We start from the raw sequence: 15,744 nt of genomic DNA, 5'->3' as shown, positions 1-15,744 counted from the left end.
CTCATAAGTTGGAGTTGCCCTCCTCACAAAATATACAGAGGGTGCCCTATATCACACAGGAGAAAGCTATGTTGACGCCGTGAAGCGCCTAGAGCGTGATAATTTAGAATTCAGAAGGCAAATAGCCGAATTGGAGAAAGTGCAGGGACAGTTGGAAAGCAAGAATGCAGAGCTGGAGGTATCAGCCATCAAAGACCTCGACGAGAGGATAAATCTAGAGTTACGAGCCGCAGATGGTGATGCGGCACTCGAAAAAATGAAGGTATGGCAGGAAGAAGAAGAAATTCAAATCATAAGAATGAACGGTTTACTTGTAGAGAGGAGAAACCTGGCCCTTCAAGTCACTCGTCAGGAAGATCAAGTGATCGAAAAAGACAAGCAAATTCAGTCTCTGACTGTGACGGTTGAACAGCTACAAGCTGTTGTTGATGCGGGGCCGGAAGGGGCGGGTGCTGACAATCTTCTCTTACGAAAACAATTGGAAGAATTTGGAACAGAAGTAGCCGAACTAAAGCAGCAGCTAGAGGGTAGCAAACAGGAAGCTATCAAACAGGAATCAGCCTTTACTATCAAGCACACGAAGTTAGTGGATGAATACGAAAGTTTGAAAAAACGATTAGAAGTAATTTCACGTCAAAAAGAAGATGCAATTGTGGAGACTTTCAAAAACAAGGAGATGGAAGGATTCGAAAGGAAAAAGTATGACTGGGTACAGGGGCGACTAACACAGGCTAGAGAGGAAGTCGCAAAAACTTTCCAAAAACAAATAGAAGAACTTCAACTTCAAGAGGCTAAAACGAAACGAGAACTAGAAGCTGTCAAGGAGGACCGAGAAGCTATCAAGAACGAACTAGTTATTGCCGAACAAAATCGAAGACAATTGGATGAACTGAAGAAAGAGAATACTGCATTGAAAAGCCAAATGCAGGAACTTCAAAGAGGTTTAGCAGTAGTCAGACTCAGGGGACGGTTCCAAAAGTGCAAAGAGGAACTTGCCGAAGCTAAGAAATCAATCGAAGATTTGAAGCAGCAACTCACAGCCAAAGAACAACAGCCTGGAGGAGATATTGGAGCAAAAGAGAACGAGATTAGTCGTCTAAAGCAAGGGACAGAGAAATTGGAGAGTGAGATTCAACGTCTGAAGCAAATCGAGGAAAAAGGACCACAAGACGACACTGAATTATCAAATTTAAGACACGAAGTTGCGCAACTTAAAGAGCAGGAAGAGAATTGGAAAACCGAATCTAACCTGTTGATCGTAGACATGCAACAAAGTGTAGATGTGATCAATGAACTATCAACCGAGCAACAAAGACTCAATGGAGTTATTGTGGTTCTTCGAGGCAAATTAGCAGAGTCAGTGACAGCTTACGAGGCAGCGAAGAATGCTTGGAGATTGTTAGAAGCTAAGGTTTTGGCAAGTGCAAAGACCGGTGGTGCAGGCAGTGCTAGTCAAACTCAACAAGCGCAGGCTAAGCGAATTCAGCAACTCATCGATGAGAACAAGAAGCTACGAGAGGAACTCACTACACCGGATACTGGTACGGGTCCAGGCACAGGGGATTTAGCTAACTTTAACAAACGCAAGGCGCAATCCCGTCTTCAGAATATTCAGATGTTGATGAGTTTCATGGTTCTCCAGCGAGCCTCACACGGTTTTGTTGCCGGCGACATGGATAGTGTGTTAGCAGCAGTAGATCAAGCTACAATTGAGGCATCGTTAGTTGGTGATCAAAGATTAATCGTAGAAGTCGCATTTTGGGCTACTATTGCAGAATATTATTTAGGCAACTCAACGGGTGCTCTTGTCGGGTTTGAAGCCCTCAAAGACTCCGAACAATGGACAGATAAAGAAAGAGAGTTGGTGAAAAAATGGATCGCAGAATGTGAGCAAGGGTCAGATTGTCCCAAGGAAAAGCTGGGTTATAAGGAAGCTATAGCAATCGAACCTGTGTCTGATGCTCCGAGTCGTCCCCCGAGACGTCCATCGGATAAAGCTCGTAGGGAGGCGAAGAAAGCTAAAAAGGCAGAGAAGAAAGCAGCGAAGAAAGCCAAGAAAGCCCAACAGAAATCAAAAAGAGCTTCAGCCTCTAAACTTATACCCAGACGTGAATTATACGTCGGTATATTATCGGAGGATCAACAGAAGATCTGGGACACAATTGACTTTGAGGATTTCAATTATGAAAAATTGACTACCCAGCAACAATCTCTATTTTCATTCGAGCCTATCAAATATGAGCCTGATAGTCCTCCACCACTATCACCACCACCAGCCCCTCCAACAGAAGAAATTCCGTTCTACAAGCTCCCAGCATTACCACCTAGCAGGCCTGGCTCTGAAACATCAGATGGCCGCCCCCCAGAAGGTGAAACAGAGGAAGATCAACCCTCTCGTATGGGCAATGTGACTGCAAATGCAGCTTTGCATATTCAATTTCTCACTGCTCGCCTCGCCGACAGAGAAGCACGTATCCAGGAGCTCGAGAATATGCATGTCGATATGCTGACCATTAGAGCTCAGCTTGATGAAAGAGACGCGCAGATTCAAGAATTGAGACGGCATAGCCAGGTCATGATTGCTGAATTGACAATCTGGAGGCGACTGGGCCTGGAACAGGAAGAGCAGGGTGAGGCTTGGTGGGCTCGTATACGGATTTGATTTGCTTCTGTTTCTCCTGTAAACATTACACCGTCGTGGCAAGAGTGTGGATCCTGTTAATTTTACACACGTGACGTTATATATATATATAATAGGTAATTTAGATGTTTATAATTCAACCACGCTTGTGGATATCTAATCGTACAAATCGCCGTGAAGTGTAAAAAGCCTTACATAATCATGTGTTAAGAAGCTATGTATACTATGTTACTAAGAGCTGAGTATAATCATAAATCGTGAAAGGCCACGCCTTAAAAGGTATATATGCTTGAAAATGGAATATTCCATACCCAACTTGCAATACCCATAGCTCCTAAGCTCATAGTTAACGCCATGAGAAGATTGACCTCGTTATTATCAAGGATGTTTAGATATCCGTTCTCAATAATTCGGCTAGGGTGATCATGCTTAAGACTTGATTTGAGTGACTTTTTGGAGGCATCCGAGGAAGCGCTCTTCTCGTGATGCATACCGGTTGGATCACCCGCATCAATCAATACCCTCTTTCCACCTTGTCCTTCCACAATACGTCCAGTTCTTGTGTCCACAACGCTCATCTGGAACCATCCACCTAAAAAGCTATCTAGCACACTGCCTAGAGCTCCCCATATAGTTAAAGCATACGTAAAACGTTGTCGCTGTAGAAAGGACCATCCACTCTCCGCAGATTCTTTAGGATTACAAAATGGCACCAGGACCATTGAAACGGTAACAATTATGAGAGAACCTAGCAGGCCTGCCACGAGACCCCAAACCGTAACACCTCCATTTGTGCCTGGTGGGACCTTTCGCAGATTTGGGGATGTAATGAGCCGTGGTTGGGTTGAGGATAGAATCCCAAGCTCTGAACTGAAGGTATCCGCCGCCACAGCTGCATAGTTTGCTATTATCCCCACCACAAGAAGATCACCAGCCCAGGTGTAACATGCCCCCTTAGACGAATCTGGCTCCTTTTCTCGTTTGTGTAGTTGATAGGCATGCATGAGTGTAAGAACGGAGGCGACGACAGAGTTCGCGAGGACTAAAGAAATTAGTTCTGGCATTTGAATAAGGAAATAATATCCTACCTTGCATATGGGTACGAGCACCTTCTCCCCCAGCACTACCGGTAGATTGCATCGTCAGCTTGGCCTTAGCATCGTGTTTAACCTGTATTCGTCAGAACAGCAAACGATGGTACGGGAATTCGAACAAACCTTGGTAACTCTTGTACCAATGAGATAGAAGATTATCAAAAGAGCAAAAGGTAGATTCCATGGATGCAAAGCATGTGCGGCTGCTGTAATTACGGCTGCAACGATACCTCCAGGAGTTAAGCTCTTGTGCGATCCAGCTCGATACACCATAGCCAGGGTGACAGGAATGGCGATAGCGGCCTTCATATTGGCTTATAATATGAATTGATGTTTATTGGAGATTGTTTCGAGAAATTGTGAGTTCCCGACGGGTGGCCCACTGGGTAGGTTTCGCTTTGAAATATTGAAGTCGTGCAAGAACAATGAGATGTAGTAAACTATTGTGGCTTTCCATTGAGCGAATCAACAAAGTCATCTTGGCGATTATCTGCATATTCTTACACATCACAAAGCAAGGAAGGGAATATTAAGTAAGAAAATTATAGATTTAATTCATGGATTCCCGGATTTTACCCAAAATGCATTTTCTATGTTTAATCTCAATCTCAATCCTGCATACCTACCTACTTTATTAATATTGATATTAACAATAAACATATTTCCAAGGGAATTCTAGTGCACAAATCCGGTCAAAAGTTTTTCCGTGAGGTTAGCAAAAGCATCAGTAACAAAGCTTAGAAAGCCAAACTTTATTAGACAAATATCTTCCGCTCTTCCACAATTTCTTATCTTTTTCCCACTTTTACCGTTGAAGCTTAACTTTACACTGATGTGCTAAATCTGATGTGAATCGGTAAGGTCCGGCCACTTCACCGGTAATGTGGTGGAGTATATGATGAATCTTTGATATCGGTTTCACCGGCAGAATGGGTTTAAGATTATCAGCAATCGCTTGGCTTGCATTATTGTGAGCGCTGACAGGTAGGCGTGCATGTGTAACTGCACCTTCCAGGGTGGGTGACGTTGAGGAAAGCATACCCATACCTTATCGGTCCATATGATTAGTGTCAGTATATAATGTGCTTCATTCCCTAAGTTTGTTTCCTTTCTTCATCCATTTCTGCTTCCAAAATTCCATTAGCACGATGGTGCTCATCAAATTATTGGTCACAGTGACTACGTTTATTGTTTCGACAATTGGGAGCCCAAGTCCAAAGTACTCAAAGCCTCATTTTAACGTCACAGACTTTGTAGAAACCCAGCTCTTAGAGGATCCTTCTCCATACGACTTTCCTATTCTTCAAAATGGCAGTTTAGCAGGCAGTGGCCAATTCCCTATGCCACTATGTAACGGTTTTGAGTTGGAAGAAGCTTCAATTGACCAATTACAAGCGGCTTTGTCAAGGGGAAGATTGACTTCGGTGCAGATTGTTATGTGTTATCTGGAGAGGATTTACCAGACAGACGAATATCTCAGGTGAGTGGAATGTGCTTCACTTTGTCACACCTCGGACCCATTGATTAAAAACATTTGATAGGGCTGTAATGCAAGTGAATCCTGAGTTTATCCAGATAGCTTCTGCACTCGACCATGAACGTAAACTAGGCAACCTCCGTGGACCATTACACGGCATACCATTTCTGGTGAAAGACGTGAGCGTCAAAAGATTTATTCTCTCATGACCCCACTAACAGGTGCCAGAATATTGCTACCAAGGACAAATTAGAAACCACTGCCGGCTCTTGGATGTTGCTTGGTTCGATCGTTCCTCGTGATGCCCACGTCGTGAAACGGCTTCGTGAATCTGGAGCTATTCTGATGGGACATAGCACTCTCAGTGAATGGGCTGACATGCGGTCAAACTCATATTCTGAAGGCTATTCAGCCAGGGGTGGACAGTGTCGATCACCATATAATTTAACTACAACGCCTGGAGGGAGCTCTTCAGGAAGTGCATCGGCTGTCGGTGCTAACCTTATCACTTTTTCTTTAGGCACTGAGACTGATGGAAGCGTTATCAATCCCGCCGAGAGAAATGGTGTTGTCGGTATCAAGCCGACTGTTGGCCTAACTTCACGTGACGGGTAAGTTATCCGGAATATTCGGAGTGTCAAATGGTCCAGGCTGCAGTCCAATAATGAGAGTCTTCTCGCCTTTGAATTAGTTTGAAATGTGCAAACTATTCCAAATCATGGAGTCAATTGAAAACCCAAATTTACACCGCTTGAGCTCGAAAAGTCTCAAATTGGGCTGCAGTTCACACTGTTGGACTTCATCTGTCTTTTGATAACCATGTATGTCATGCTAATATTTCGTCAGAGTCATTCCTGAATCCCATAATCAAGACACCGTCGGATGTATCGCTAAAACTGTCCGAGACGCTACCTACTGTCTTGACGGAATTTACGGTCCAGATGCCCGTGACAACTATACTCTTGTGCAAGACACCCCACCTGGTGGCTACTCCCAATACCTTACCAACAAAACCGCTCTTCAAGGCGCGATTTTCGGACTTCCTTGGCTCAGCTTTTGGAAATTTGCCGATTCGAACCAACAATCCCAATTACTCAATCTCATTTCTGAGATAGAAGCCGCTGGAGCCACGATCATAAATGGCACTGAACTTCCATACTGGCAAACAATCATTTCCCAAGATGGTTGGGATTGGGATTATGGCACTACTCGTGGATATTCCAACGAATCCGAATACACTTACGTCGCAGTCGATTTCTACAACGACATAGTTAAATATCTTTCAGAGCTAAATAACACAGATATCCGCACCGTTGAAGATATCGTGCAGTACAATATCGACAACGTTGGATCCGAAGGTGGTCTTCCTGGTGTCCATCCTGCCTTTAAATCAGGACAAGACGGGTTCCTAGCTTCTCTCGCTACAGGCGGTATCATGAATGAAACATACTGGGAAGCCCTCAATTTCTGTCATCGAACAACCCGCGAAGATGGAATAGATGCCGCTCTGTACAATAATGGAACTCAACTTACTGCGCTATTGGTGCCGCCCGATGTTGCTCAAACTTATCAAATTGCGGCACAAGCAGGGTACCCAATGATTACCTTGCCCGCGGGCGTAAGCCCAGTCGATGGAATGCCGTTTGGATTGGCACTGATGGGAACTGCTTGGAGTGAGGCAACTTTAATTAGGTATGCGAGTGCAATTGAGGATTTGCAGCAGAGTTTGGTGGGCTTGCAACAGAAGAGGACGAGTCCGTTGTGGTATGATTACCGGGCGAAAAATATTCCTATCATATAGAGATTTTCGATAGCTAAGACGTAAAAGTGACCAAAGATGTAATTTGAATTTATGATATTAATTTGCTACATCGAAACTTTCCTTGTTTTAGATGTTTTCGATGCCATTTTGGACATCTTCCCTTTCTCTAAACAACTTTCTGTTAATTGTTGTTCCAAGTGTCACTTCCAGATCGTATCAAAATACCTCCTCCACAAATCCACCATTATTCTTCGCAATCCGATATCAAAATCGACAGTTGGAAGAAAAATTTGATTACCTTACACGATATGAAAAACATTTCCTAATTTGTGATTAGAGATATTTTTGTCACCATCACTAATCTGAAACCTTTACAAAAGTGTAAAAACACCATTCTGCACCTCTCCAACAACCAAACCAAACCAAGCCTGCCTGCCTACACGATTGCCATTTCAAAAATCCCATCCCATCCCATCTGCTACTGATGAAATCTTTCGGTATTTAGCAGGACTAAGTAATGGATTATGACTCAGAGAAGTTTGTTTGATTAGATAGTCAGTATATATAATTCTGAGTTAGGTGAAAGAATTTACTCGATTAATTAGTGGAGGATATATAGGACAAGATTTGTTTCTTGAAGATTTTTGATATCAAGGAGACGCAGACGAATTTTAGTTTTTGCGCATACGCGCGAACAATTGCTTTTATCTCGAAAACTTCAGGTAGAAACTTAGTGGGGAGATCGTAGTTGGGATTGCTGGGTTTGTTGTTTAAATAATTTAAATGTCTAGGGGTAGATTAGTTGTTTACTTAATTAGTCGATGATGCTATACGCATATAGGGTTAGATGATTTCGCTAAACTAAGTGTAAGTTTAGGGATAGGAGAGTACCATCACAGATCTAATTGAATAGGGCACAAAGTTTCTGCTCTCGATTCACATGATACTCCTAGAATCATCAAAATTCACAATGTCTTGATGATTTTATAACTATTAGAATGAATCCACGGAGCCATGCTCCCCAGCGCTAGTAGCCCATAATTAAGAATCCTAAGCCCACACTCAAGTTTTCACGTTTTTCCATTCTTCGTATTAAAACATTATCAAAACCACTCTCGATATAATCACGCTTTTGGTCATTATACCTCGTGAGTTGGCATTTTGGATTTGAAGATCTTGTTGCTTATCTGAATAGGTGGGAGAAAAGAACTATATATATCATGGGTTCCTCCCTGCTCCGGATCTACCAGTAGCTCTTCTACCTTGAAGGTCGTCTCGCCCTAGCCCCGCCTGCTTGGCTACCCGAGTGACCAAATCGAGAAAGCTCTGGAGCTGCATGGTATTGTCATCATATGGTAATATCATGATACATGGGGAAGGAAGTACTACATATTATGGCTTTTTCCGCAGACCAAGAGTAGCGAACAGAGGAAGCGGAAGTTCTATAAGCTAAAGCTGTCACCTAGTCAAACGCTAAAGTGATGAGCGAGATGTGATATCTTATTAACGCTAGAATATTAATTGTTTTTTTTTTCATCTTCGCTTGATTCGATACTTGTAGACGTGCAAGTATCTGAAACGAGAAGAATAAATGTAGATGGTGCTTGTGTTGGGTTTATTGAGACTAGAAAGAGCATCAGATTGAATTGATTGATTCTCTAGCTAAGCAGTTAAGCTGCGAGTATATATTCAAAAAATGAAGGAATAAGGTTAGGTATTCAGCCTTCGGAATTAAAGTGCTTTGAAATCAAAATATTGAAAGCAAACAAACAGTATACCAAAAAGGAAAGAATGAATTAAAAGTTGAGTTTTGTTTGCTCCTTATATGCATCATGCAATATATATGTATATGCTGCCAAGATCCCAGGAGGTCAACAGCTTGCATCTGCTGTATATCCGTCACGGACTCTCAAATCTATAAACTGCTAAAATTTATCAATTACCTCTGCGACACCTTTGCCTTGTTTGGGATATTTACCAATATTTCTGCAGAATAGCATTTCCTCTTTGATATTCAAAGTTTTTATCAGAGGTACTAGCAGTCGTCGTGGATAGGCTTGTGACACTTTGAATGTATTAAACATTGGGAAAGTGGAAGGAGTTTGAACCAGAATGTGTTTAATGGGGACAGTGCAGTGGGTTGCATTGATGCTTATTGTGTGGAGAGACCGCCAAGTGGATGCATTTTAATCGTGAAGTGATCTTTTGAAATTTGATATTGGCCCCAGTCTTCAGGAATACCTCATATCATCCGGTGCGTGTTCCGGGATGAAATTAGTTGATCGGTTGAGTCATAGTCGTCGTCTTCTTCCTGTTGCCCCCTTCTTTTGTTTCCTCCTCTTAATCATATCGGAAGTTTGGAGGATATTTTAGAGACTCGATCCTGATAACCACTCGATAGTCACTGCAGCTAGATTGCCTGGGAAAAGACGTCCTCGAAACCGCAACTTAGGGCATTGCTGGCTCTCAAACCGTGAATCTTGTCTCGCCCGTTTTCCTCTTGCATTTCTACGCCAATAATGCTCTTCGGCTTCTTTCTTCCTCCTCCTGCTCGACACTTTTAAGCTCGGCATTTTTAAACTCGGCCACGACCCGTAACATATAGGGTTTTCCGAGCTTAATCTAGTCTATTTGCTTAAATAATTCCCTCATCACTCGCATAATAAGAAACACATCGCTCTCAAGGCAGGGTCATCTTCATCCGCGCTTTCCAACTTCTTACACCTCTAGAATCGATACAAAGCCGAAAAGCTGACGGCTTTACGAGACCAACTCACACTGACCACAGCTCATATGGTAATATGTAGACGATCAATTGTATAGCATATAATTTGTAAGGCAAAATGATGAATAATTCTCGTTTTCAAATTTGATTAGAAAGTCCTCGGATATTGATTTCTTGCGGAATTTAAATTACGGTTCGCTGTAACAGTTGATTCATAATAAAATAATGGATTCGTGATCGATTCGATTGCTCCGATGGTCACGACATGTAATTTTGTAAAAAACGAGAGTGAGAAAGTTATGTGCCTTCAATTAGAGCCCTCAGCATGTATGATGTATGCTTCAAAGGATGATAGCGGCTAAAAGACCAAGGTCTAACCATATCTCCCGACATAAGAATGGCCAAACTTATGTATGATTGTAGGTAGTATTTGGCAACACTATTCGCATTGACCTGGCTCTAACATCACAGCCTGGAAGATTTTACGAGCAGGTGATGACAAAGATACGCGGCCTGCTAGGTTCCAAATCCCAAAATCGTCCTAAATGGTGCCCTTTACATCTTTCTGAATTCTGTAATGAATTTTTTGAACGGTGTGAAATTTCATTCACAAGTTAAAGAGATGCACAACTTTGACATGGAGATTCACATCACAACGAACCCAGAAAAGGCTAAAAACAGTTCTCTGATTGATAAGACTAATAGCACCCAAAGACTTTGTTTAACTTTGCCCGATTCTGAATCTGAGAATTATTAGAGTTAGCTCATGGAATTGGGAAGCGCATAATTTGCTCACAAAAAATTTGGTGCCCTGCGATTTAAGGCGAATTGTCGGATTACTGTAGACATTATCGAAAAGTTTATAGCAAATGAGATACTAAGAGTTCTAGCCTCAAAATGAGTATCGATGCTGATGCTTTAGTGTTCAAGATGAATATAAACATCGTACTGTATTGTCATGGTGACATCAGCAATGACTTAAAGGCGCAGGGAAGAGAAAGTCTAGCAAACGACCCTCTTATCGTAATTGTTTTGCGGTCGCTTCGAGGTATATGAGGCGCAACTATGGAGCATTCAAGGCAAGATTTCTTCCAGCGGACAGACCTTCAACCACTGTAAATTAAGGCATTCAAGACTGGGGTTTGCTGGTTTGAGCTTCTTGGTTGGACCTTCGTGGTCTCCTCGGCTGCCTGGCTGTTTCCAGCGGGAATCTTTTCTCCAATCCACAAGTATTACACTTTCGAACCAGTACATCAGCCCAGGGTTTCTTTCCGCCCTTACTTTGATTCTCTATTTGAGCAGTACATGTTGTTCCTTCCATCAACAGAGTTTGACAATTCTTACAGATAGAGTGCTTCATGTCAGGCGACATCCGCATTAATCCTTTCAGAGATACTGAGCGGAGATCTGTAATTAATCGACGCGAGAGAGGGTGATATAATCCCCCAGTGATATTTGCTTCGCACTTCGGCTCAACCTCCATGACATCCTCGACTGGTGAGCGCAGTGCATTTTTGACGGTTGATCGTTTTTGGCTTTCATCGTCTTGCAAAGCCAGATAAGTCGCCGCTTGGTAGAGATATGATATTCTGCTATACAAGACTTTGTTTGGTATTTTAGATACTCCTTTCGTAGGTTGTGACTTGGCCATTGTGTTTTGAAAGCAGAGATTGAATTATGGAGAGTTTAAACAAAGGCTCAAAGTTCTAGAAAAATACAGCAGCGGAATTTTTGTGTAATTATTAAGGAAGATTTGATAGGTGCAAGACTACGAGTACAAGGTCATTGGTACGAGGAGTATATTTTGCATTAGGTAAGCTCATGAAAAATTATTAGCGTGAATATTGAAACTGAGCTATCTTTCCACGTGACATAATCTTTAGCGGAAATTGGAGCCGCGCCGACAAAGCAAAGCAATCCCTTTAGTCGCGCACTCATCCATCTTTCTTTCAACACCTCGACCTCCATCCATCTCAATTCTTCTCACCACGACTTGGATCATCACGATCTAACTCTTGATTCATTTATTTCTTCTCTATTCTTCAATCACTCCTAACAATTTTCAGCAAGAATAACGATCAAGATCGAGCGACGCGATCAACTTTACCTTTCAACAGCAACAACAAACCGAGCTTCTAACTAATAAACATCATCAAAATGTCTGCCGCCGAAGAAGATTTGATCGACTATTCCGATGAGGAGCTCGCAACAACAGAGGCACCGGCACCAGCTGCTGGCGCAAATGGAGGTGTCAAGGGTGACTCGGGAAATTTGACGGTGTCTGGAAATGCAGCTGCGGCCAAGAAGGGCAGTTATGTTGGTATCCATTCGACTGGTTTCCGCGAATTTTTATTGAAGCCGGAGCTTCTACGAGCCATTTCCTGGTGCGGATTCGAACATCCTTCGGAGGGTTAGTCATAACTTTCATCCCTAAGCTCCATCATTGTCCTTCTCGCAGCGCGTCCGTCCATCTCGCAAGCAAGAATGAATACTCTCTGGTCAAAGCTTCAGCCAGTTACGAGCGATCCTGGAATGTCTCTCCCGGTCCGATACAAGACTCGGAGTGATGGCAAACAAATGCGTTAGGCGAGAATCTCGAGAGAAAGCGGCGATATTATTGCTGGCAAGATTGTAGGAGATACGTTTAAAGTGCATGCCGAGAGACTTCCAGGATCGACTCGGAATCGACGCCTTCCTTATTGTGTTTGTGTAAGGTTGACGATCTGCGCCTTTAAAGGCAAATATCGGGCCTATACTTCGATCTGTGAAATCCCGGTGTTGCGTTGTGGATGTATTTGCGTAGATGGACGGACTTGCAATCTCTTGCACCTGATTATACATTTGGTCACTTAATCTAACTTCGGTCCGATCACTACAGTTCAGCAAGTCTGTATTCCCCAAGCGATTCTTGGAACAGACGTCCTCTGCCAGGCCAAATCTGGTCTCGGTAAAACCGCCGTTTTCGTCCTCACAACTCTACAACAAGTCGAGGTAGTTGCCGGTGAAACATCCGTCCTCGTGATGTGCCACACTCGTGAATTGGCCTACCAAATTCGAAATGAATACCAACGCTTCTGTCATTTCATGCCCGATGTCAAGATTGGTGTTTTCTATGGTGGAGTTCCTATCAGCAAGGATGTCGAGGTATTGAAGAACCCAGAAACGCATCCGCACATCATTGTCGGTACTCCAGGTCGATTGAACGCTCTTGTTCGGGACAAATACTTGCGCCTCAACAGCGTTAAGGTTTTCGTTCTCGATGAGTGTGACAAGATGTTGGATCAAATTGGTAAGTCTGACTACAAATTTCACAGGTGCATAATGTTGATGTCGTTATAGATATGCGTCGCGATGTTCAGGAAATCTTCAGAGCTACACCACCACAAAAACAAGTCATGATGTTTAGTGCCACTCTTTCTCAAGAGGTTCGACCTATCTGCAAGAAGTTCATGCAGAACCCTCTCGAAATCTACATTGATAATGAGACAAAGCTTACCCTTTATGGTCTTCAACAATACTACATCAAGTTAGAAGAAAGAGAGAAGAATAGACGTCTTAATGAATTGCTAGATGAGCTTTCCTTCAACCAAGTTATCATTTTCGTTAAGAGCACAGTCAGAGCCACTGAACTTGACAAGCTCTTGCGCGAATGTAACTTCCCATCTGTTGCTATCCACTCTGGTGTCAGTCAAGAGGAACGGTATGTCTTATAATATCATTAAAAAAAAGTGCATTGCTGACATATGAGCAGTATCAAGCGTTTCAATGACTTCAAGGATTTCAACAAGCGTATCTGTGTTGCTACCGATGTGTTTGGTCGTGGTATTGATGTCAACAAGATTAACTTGGCCATCAACTACGATCTTCCACCTGATGCAGATTCGTACCTTCATCGTGTTGGTCGTGCTGGTCGTTTCGGAACCAAGGGTCTAGCCATCTCATTCGTCAGCAATGAGGCAGACCAAGAGGTTCTGAAGGCTGTTGAGAAAAGATTCGAGGTTGCACTTCCGTAAGTTAACCCCTGCGCCTCCTCATCCTTTACTCAGGCCTTATCGCACTCTACATTGCCAATGCTGACAAATTATAACAGAGAGTACCCTGAGGGAGGTGTCGATTCCGCTGCGTACACCAAGACTGACTAGGTTCTCGATACCTTTACGCCGGCCAAAAGATATTCTCCGCTTTTTTTTATATTTCGGCTAGCAGCACCGATTGTTTGTTTAGGTTGTGTTATTTCAAGAAGTCACTGCAATACGAGAAAAATCATGATTGTTTTTTACGAAATTCCGTTTTCGCCATTTGTTTATTTGGAGGAATTGACCTCTAGTCATGGAAATTATGAGATAAACTGTGCCTGGAGGTTCATAGCTAGAGAGGTTGGGCAATGATATGATGGGTTGTGGCTAAAGCAACTCAATGGGAAAGAAAGCAAGTTAGCGCGAATATTAGGTGCAATAGAAAAGTTTTCTCTGACGTGTGTTTATGCTTTTCGTTTTATATACTTTGAGAGCCCTGTAATAAAATGGGTAGCCTTGATACCAGCGTCGTGATGCTTCATTTATCCATCATCTCATGCATCTGGTGTTTGATCATTTGAACTCCCATGATTATCCGAGCTGGGTTAACTGTCTTTACCGGAATGAATCTATGAGCCTATACGAATGTATGCACTCATTCCTTAACCAATCTTCCTATCAGTACTTAAAACTTCACCATCCTAAACGTCTCAAGTCCTCACTACAATTCCCCCAAATCCAAGCCGATCGAATATCTGACACTTAAGCGTCCCCAAGTACATCTCTTTCACCTGGCCACCCAATCTCTTTCTTCCCTTGCAGTGCCCTCTCTATATCCCTAGTACATCGATTTATCTTTTGTCGAAGTCGTGGATTCCGGGTGATTTCGTAGTATAACTAGAGACTTCACATAATTATAATCTACGACTCGTGTGGACTTGTGTACTCGCAACTTACACTTGACAGATACTACCTAGGTAGGCAGAAACATTTATTTTCATCTTCATATCATTATAAAACATAATATCGAGATTAGCCGGAAATATCGCGGTAGGATTATCTCGTGGTTAAATGAATTGATAGCTGGATGGGGTGTCTGCCCATTGGCGAGCTGGTTTATATATTTGGAGGGGAGCGACTACCCAGGTATCTTACCGAATGCCATGTACTATTAGACTAGCCGTTGAAACGAGCGAATTGAAAGATTAGATATACTCGTGAGCAAATTAGACAGAATGTGGATTCATATAAAAGTCCTTTGCTAATTTTTTGTCTTGACTGGTGACGCTGCAGAGATGGAGTATGCTCGTATCAGATATGGTGAGATTAATGCGTTTTTATTGGGAATATCGATATCATGTATAAAATTTTAAACGTGAATGAGGTACATATTGGCAAAGAACTGTTGCTAAGTGCTATTTGCTGATATTCTGTGAACCTAAGCCAGATTTAAAGGATGCATGCAAGAAGTTCAGAGATTTTAGACGGTGTTGCTCGTCAGTCGAAAGGCTTCAAGTTGTCTGTTGAGGCTACCTGGTAAACGCTCAATCACTTTGACACCTTTAAACCCAACATAATTCGCTATTCCAGAAACGGTCACCACACGTAGCTTTTCAGAAAGCCTACCAAGAAGTTATCTTTAATAAATTTCAAGCCTATAGTGTATATGCAATCCATTAGTTGTCCTGAATGACGTTGGCTTCGGGATTATGGTTGCTTTTACCTCATGCTACGCGGTAATTGCACATATTTCTTCACGGGCAAAACCAAACTATCAATCGCTTACATGAGAGCTTAATCAGTCAGCGCAATTTCAAGTTAATGCGGCTCTTCGCTGCGAAAATGATACACTCCAATGCCGACTTTCTCCACAGCATTGGAGAATCTTCCATGATCTTGAGCGTGTCGCAGCGCCAATCTGAGTTCCTACAGTGGCTCAGTACCGTGTCGATTGAATTGCGTAGGGCTCGAAGAACTCATTAAGAAGTGCCGGAATCTATCTCAAACCCAATGAGAAAAATCTTGCACC

At 42.7% G+C, this 15,744-nt stretch overlaps 6 protein-coding genes across 6 annotated transcripts in view; 3 read left to right on the top strand and 3 right to left on the bottom strand.

Annotated features, from left to right (window-relative positions):
• The window catches only part of SS1G_05275 (hypothetical protein), a gene marked incomplete at both ends in the record, with an annotated part of 4,221 nt that extends 1,559 nt beyond the window's left edge, over positions 1-2,662 (top strand). The window contains one exon of the mRNA XM_001593797.1: positions 93-2,662. Coding sequence (XP_001593847.1) covers positions 93-2,662 — 2,570 coding nt within the window. The remainder of the gene's footprint in view (positions 1-92) is intronic.
• A 251-nt stretch (positions 2,663-2,913) lies between these two features.
• SS1G_05274 (hypothetical protein) lies at positions 2,914-4,044 on the bottom strand (the record flags this gene model as incomplete). Its single annotated transcript, XM_001593796.1, has 3 exons — positions 2,914-3,683; positions 3,730-3,811; positions 3,859-4,044. The coding sequence occupies 3 exons, from the start codon at positions 4,042-4,044 to the stop codon at positions 2,914-2,916; spliced, it is 1,038 nt and encodes a 345-aa protein (XP_001593846.1).
• An 839-nt stretch (positions 4,045-4,883) lies between these two features.
• Positions 4,884-7,013, top strand: SS1G_05273 (hypothetical protein; the record flags this gene model as incomplete). Its single annotated transcript, XM_001593795.1, has 5 exons — positions 4,884-5,215; positions 5,277-5,391; positions 5,441-5,537; positions 5,733-5,823; positions 6,059-7,013. 5 exons carry the CDS (start codon positions 4,884-4,886, stop codon positions 7,011-7,013), a joined length of 1,590 nt encoding a protein of 529 aa, XP_001593845.1.
• A 2,330-nt stretch (positions 7,014-9,343) lies between these two features.
• SS1G_05272 (predicted protein) lies at positions 9,344-9,547 on the bottom strand (the record flags this gene model as incomplete). Its single annotated transcript, XM_001593794.1, has 1 exon — positions 9,344-9,547. One exon carries the CDS (start codon positions 9,545-9,547, stop codon positions 9,344-9,346), a length of 204 nt encoding a protein of 67 aa, XP_001593844.1.
• Positions 9,548-10,762: 1,215 nt separating this feature from the next.
• Positions 10,763-11,350, bottom strand: SS1G_05271 (hypothetical protein; the record flags this gene model as incomplete). Its single annotated transcript, XM_001593793.1, has 2 exons — positions 10,763-10,812; positions 11,044-11,350. 2 exons carry the CDS (start codon positions 11,348-11,350, stop codon positions 10,763-10,765), a joined length of 357 nt encoding a protein of 118 aa, XP_001593843.1.
• A 506-nt stretch (positions 11,351-11,856) lies between these two features.
• SS1G_05270 (hypothetical protein) lies at positions 11,857-13,841 on the top strand (the record flags this gene model as incomplete). The annotated part of the gene is made up of 5 exons (XM_001593792.1): positions 11,857-12,109; positions 12,578-12,988; positions 13,039-13,399; positions 13,451-13,708; positions 13,790-13,841. The coding sequence occupies 5 exons, from the start codon at positions 11,857-11,859 to the stop codon at positions 13,839-13,841; spliced, it is 1,335 nt and encodes a 444-aa protein (XP_001593842.1).
• Positions 13,842-15,744: the final 1,903 nt, after the last annotated feature.

Source organism: Sclerotinia sclerotiorum, genomic scaffold (assembly GCF_000146945.2).
Source record: "Sclerotinia sclerotiorum 1980 UF-70 scaffold_6 genomic scaffold, whole genome shotgun sequence".
In the NCBI taxonomy this organism is placed as follows: Eukaryota; Fungi; Ascomycota; class Leotiomycetes; order Helotiales; family Sclerotiniaceae; genus Sclerotinia; species Sclerotinia sclerotiorum.
Note: the sequence above shows the minus strand (reverse complement) of the source record. Positions and strands in the feature narration are given on the sequence as shown.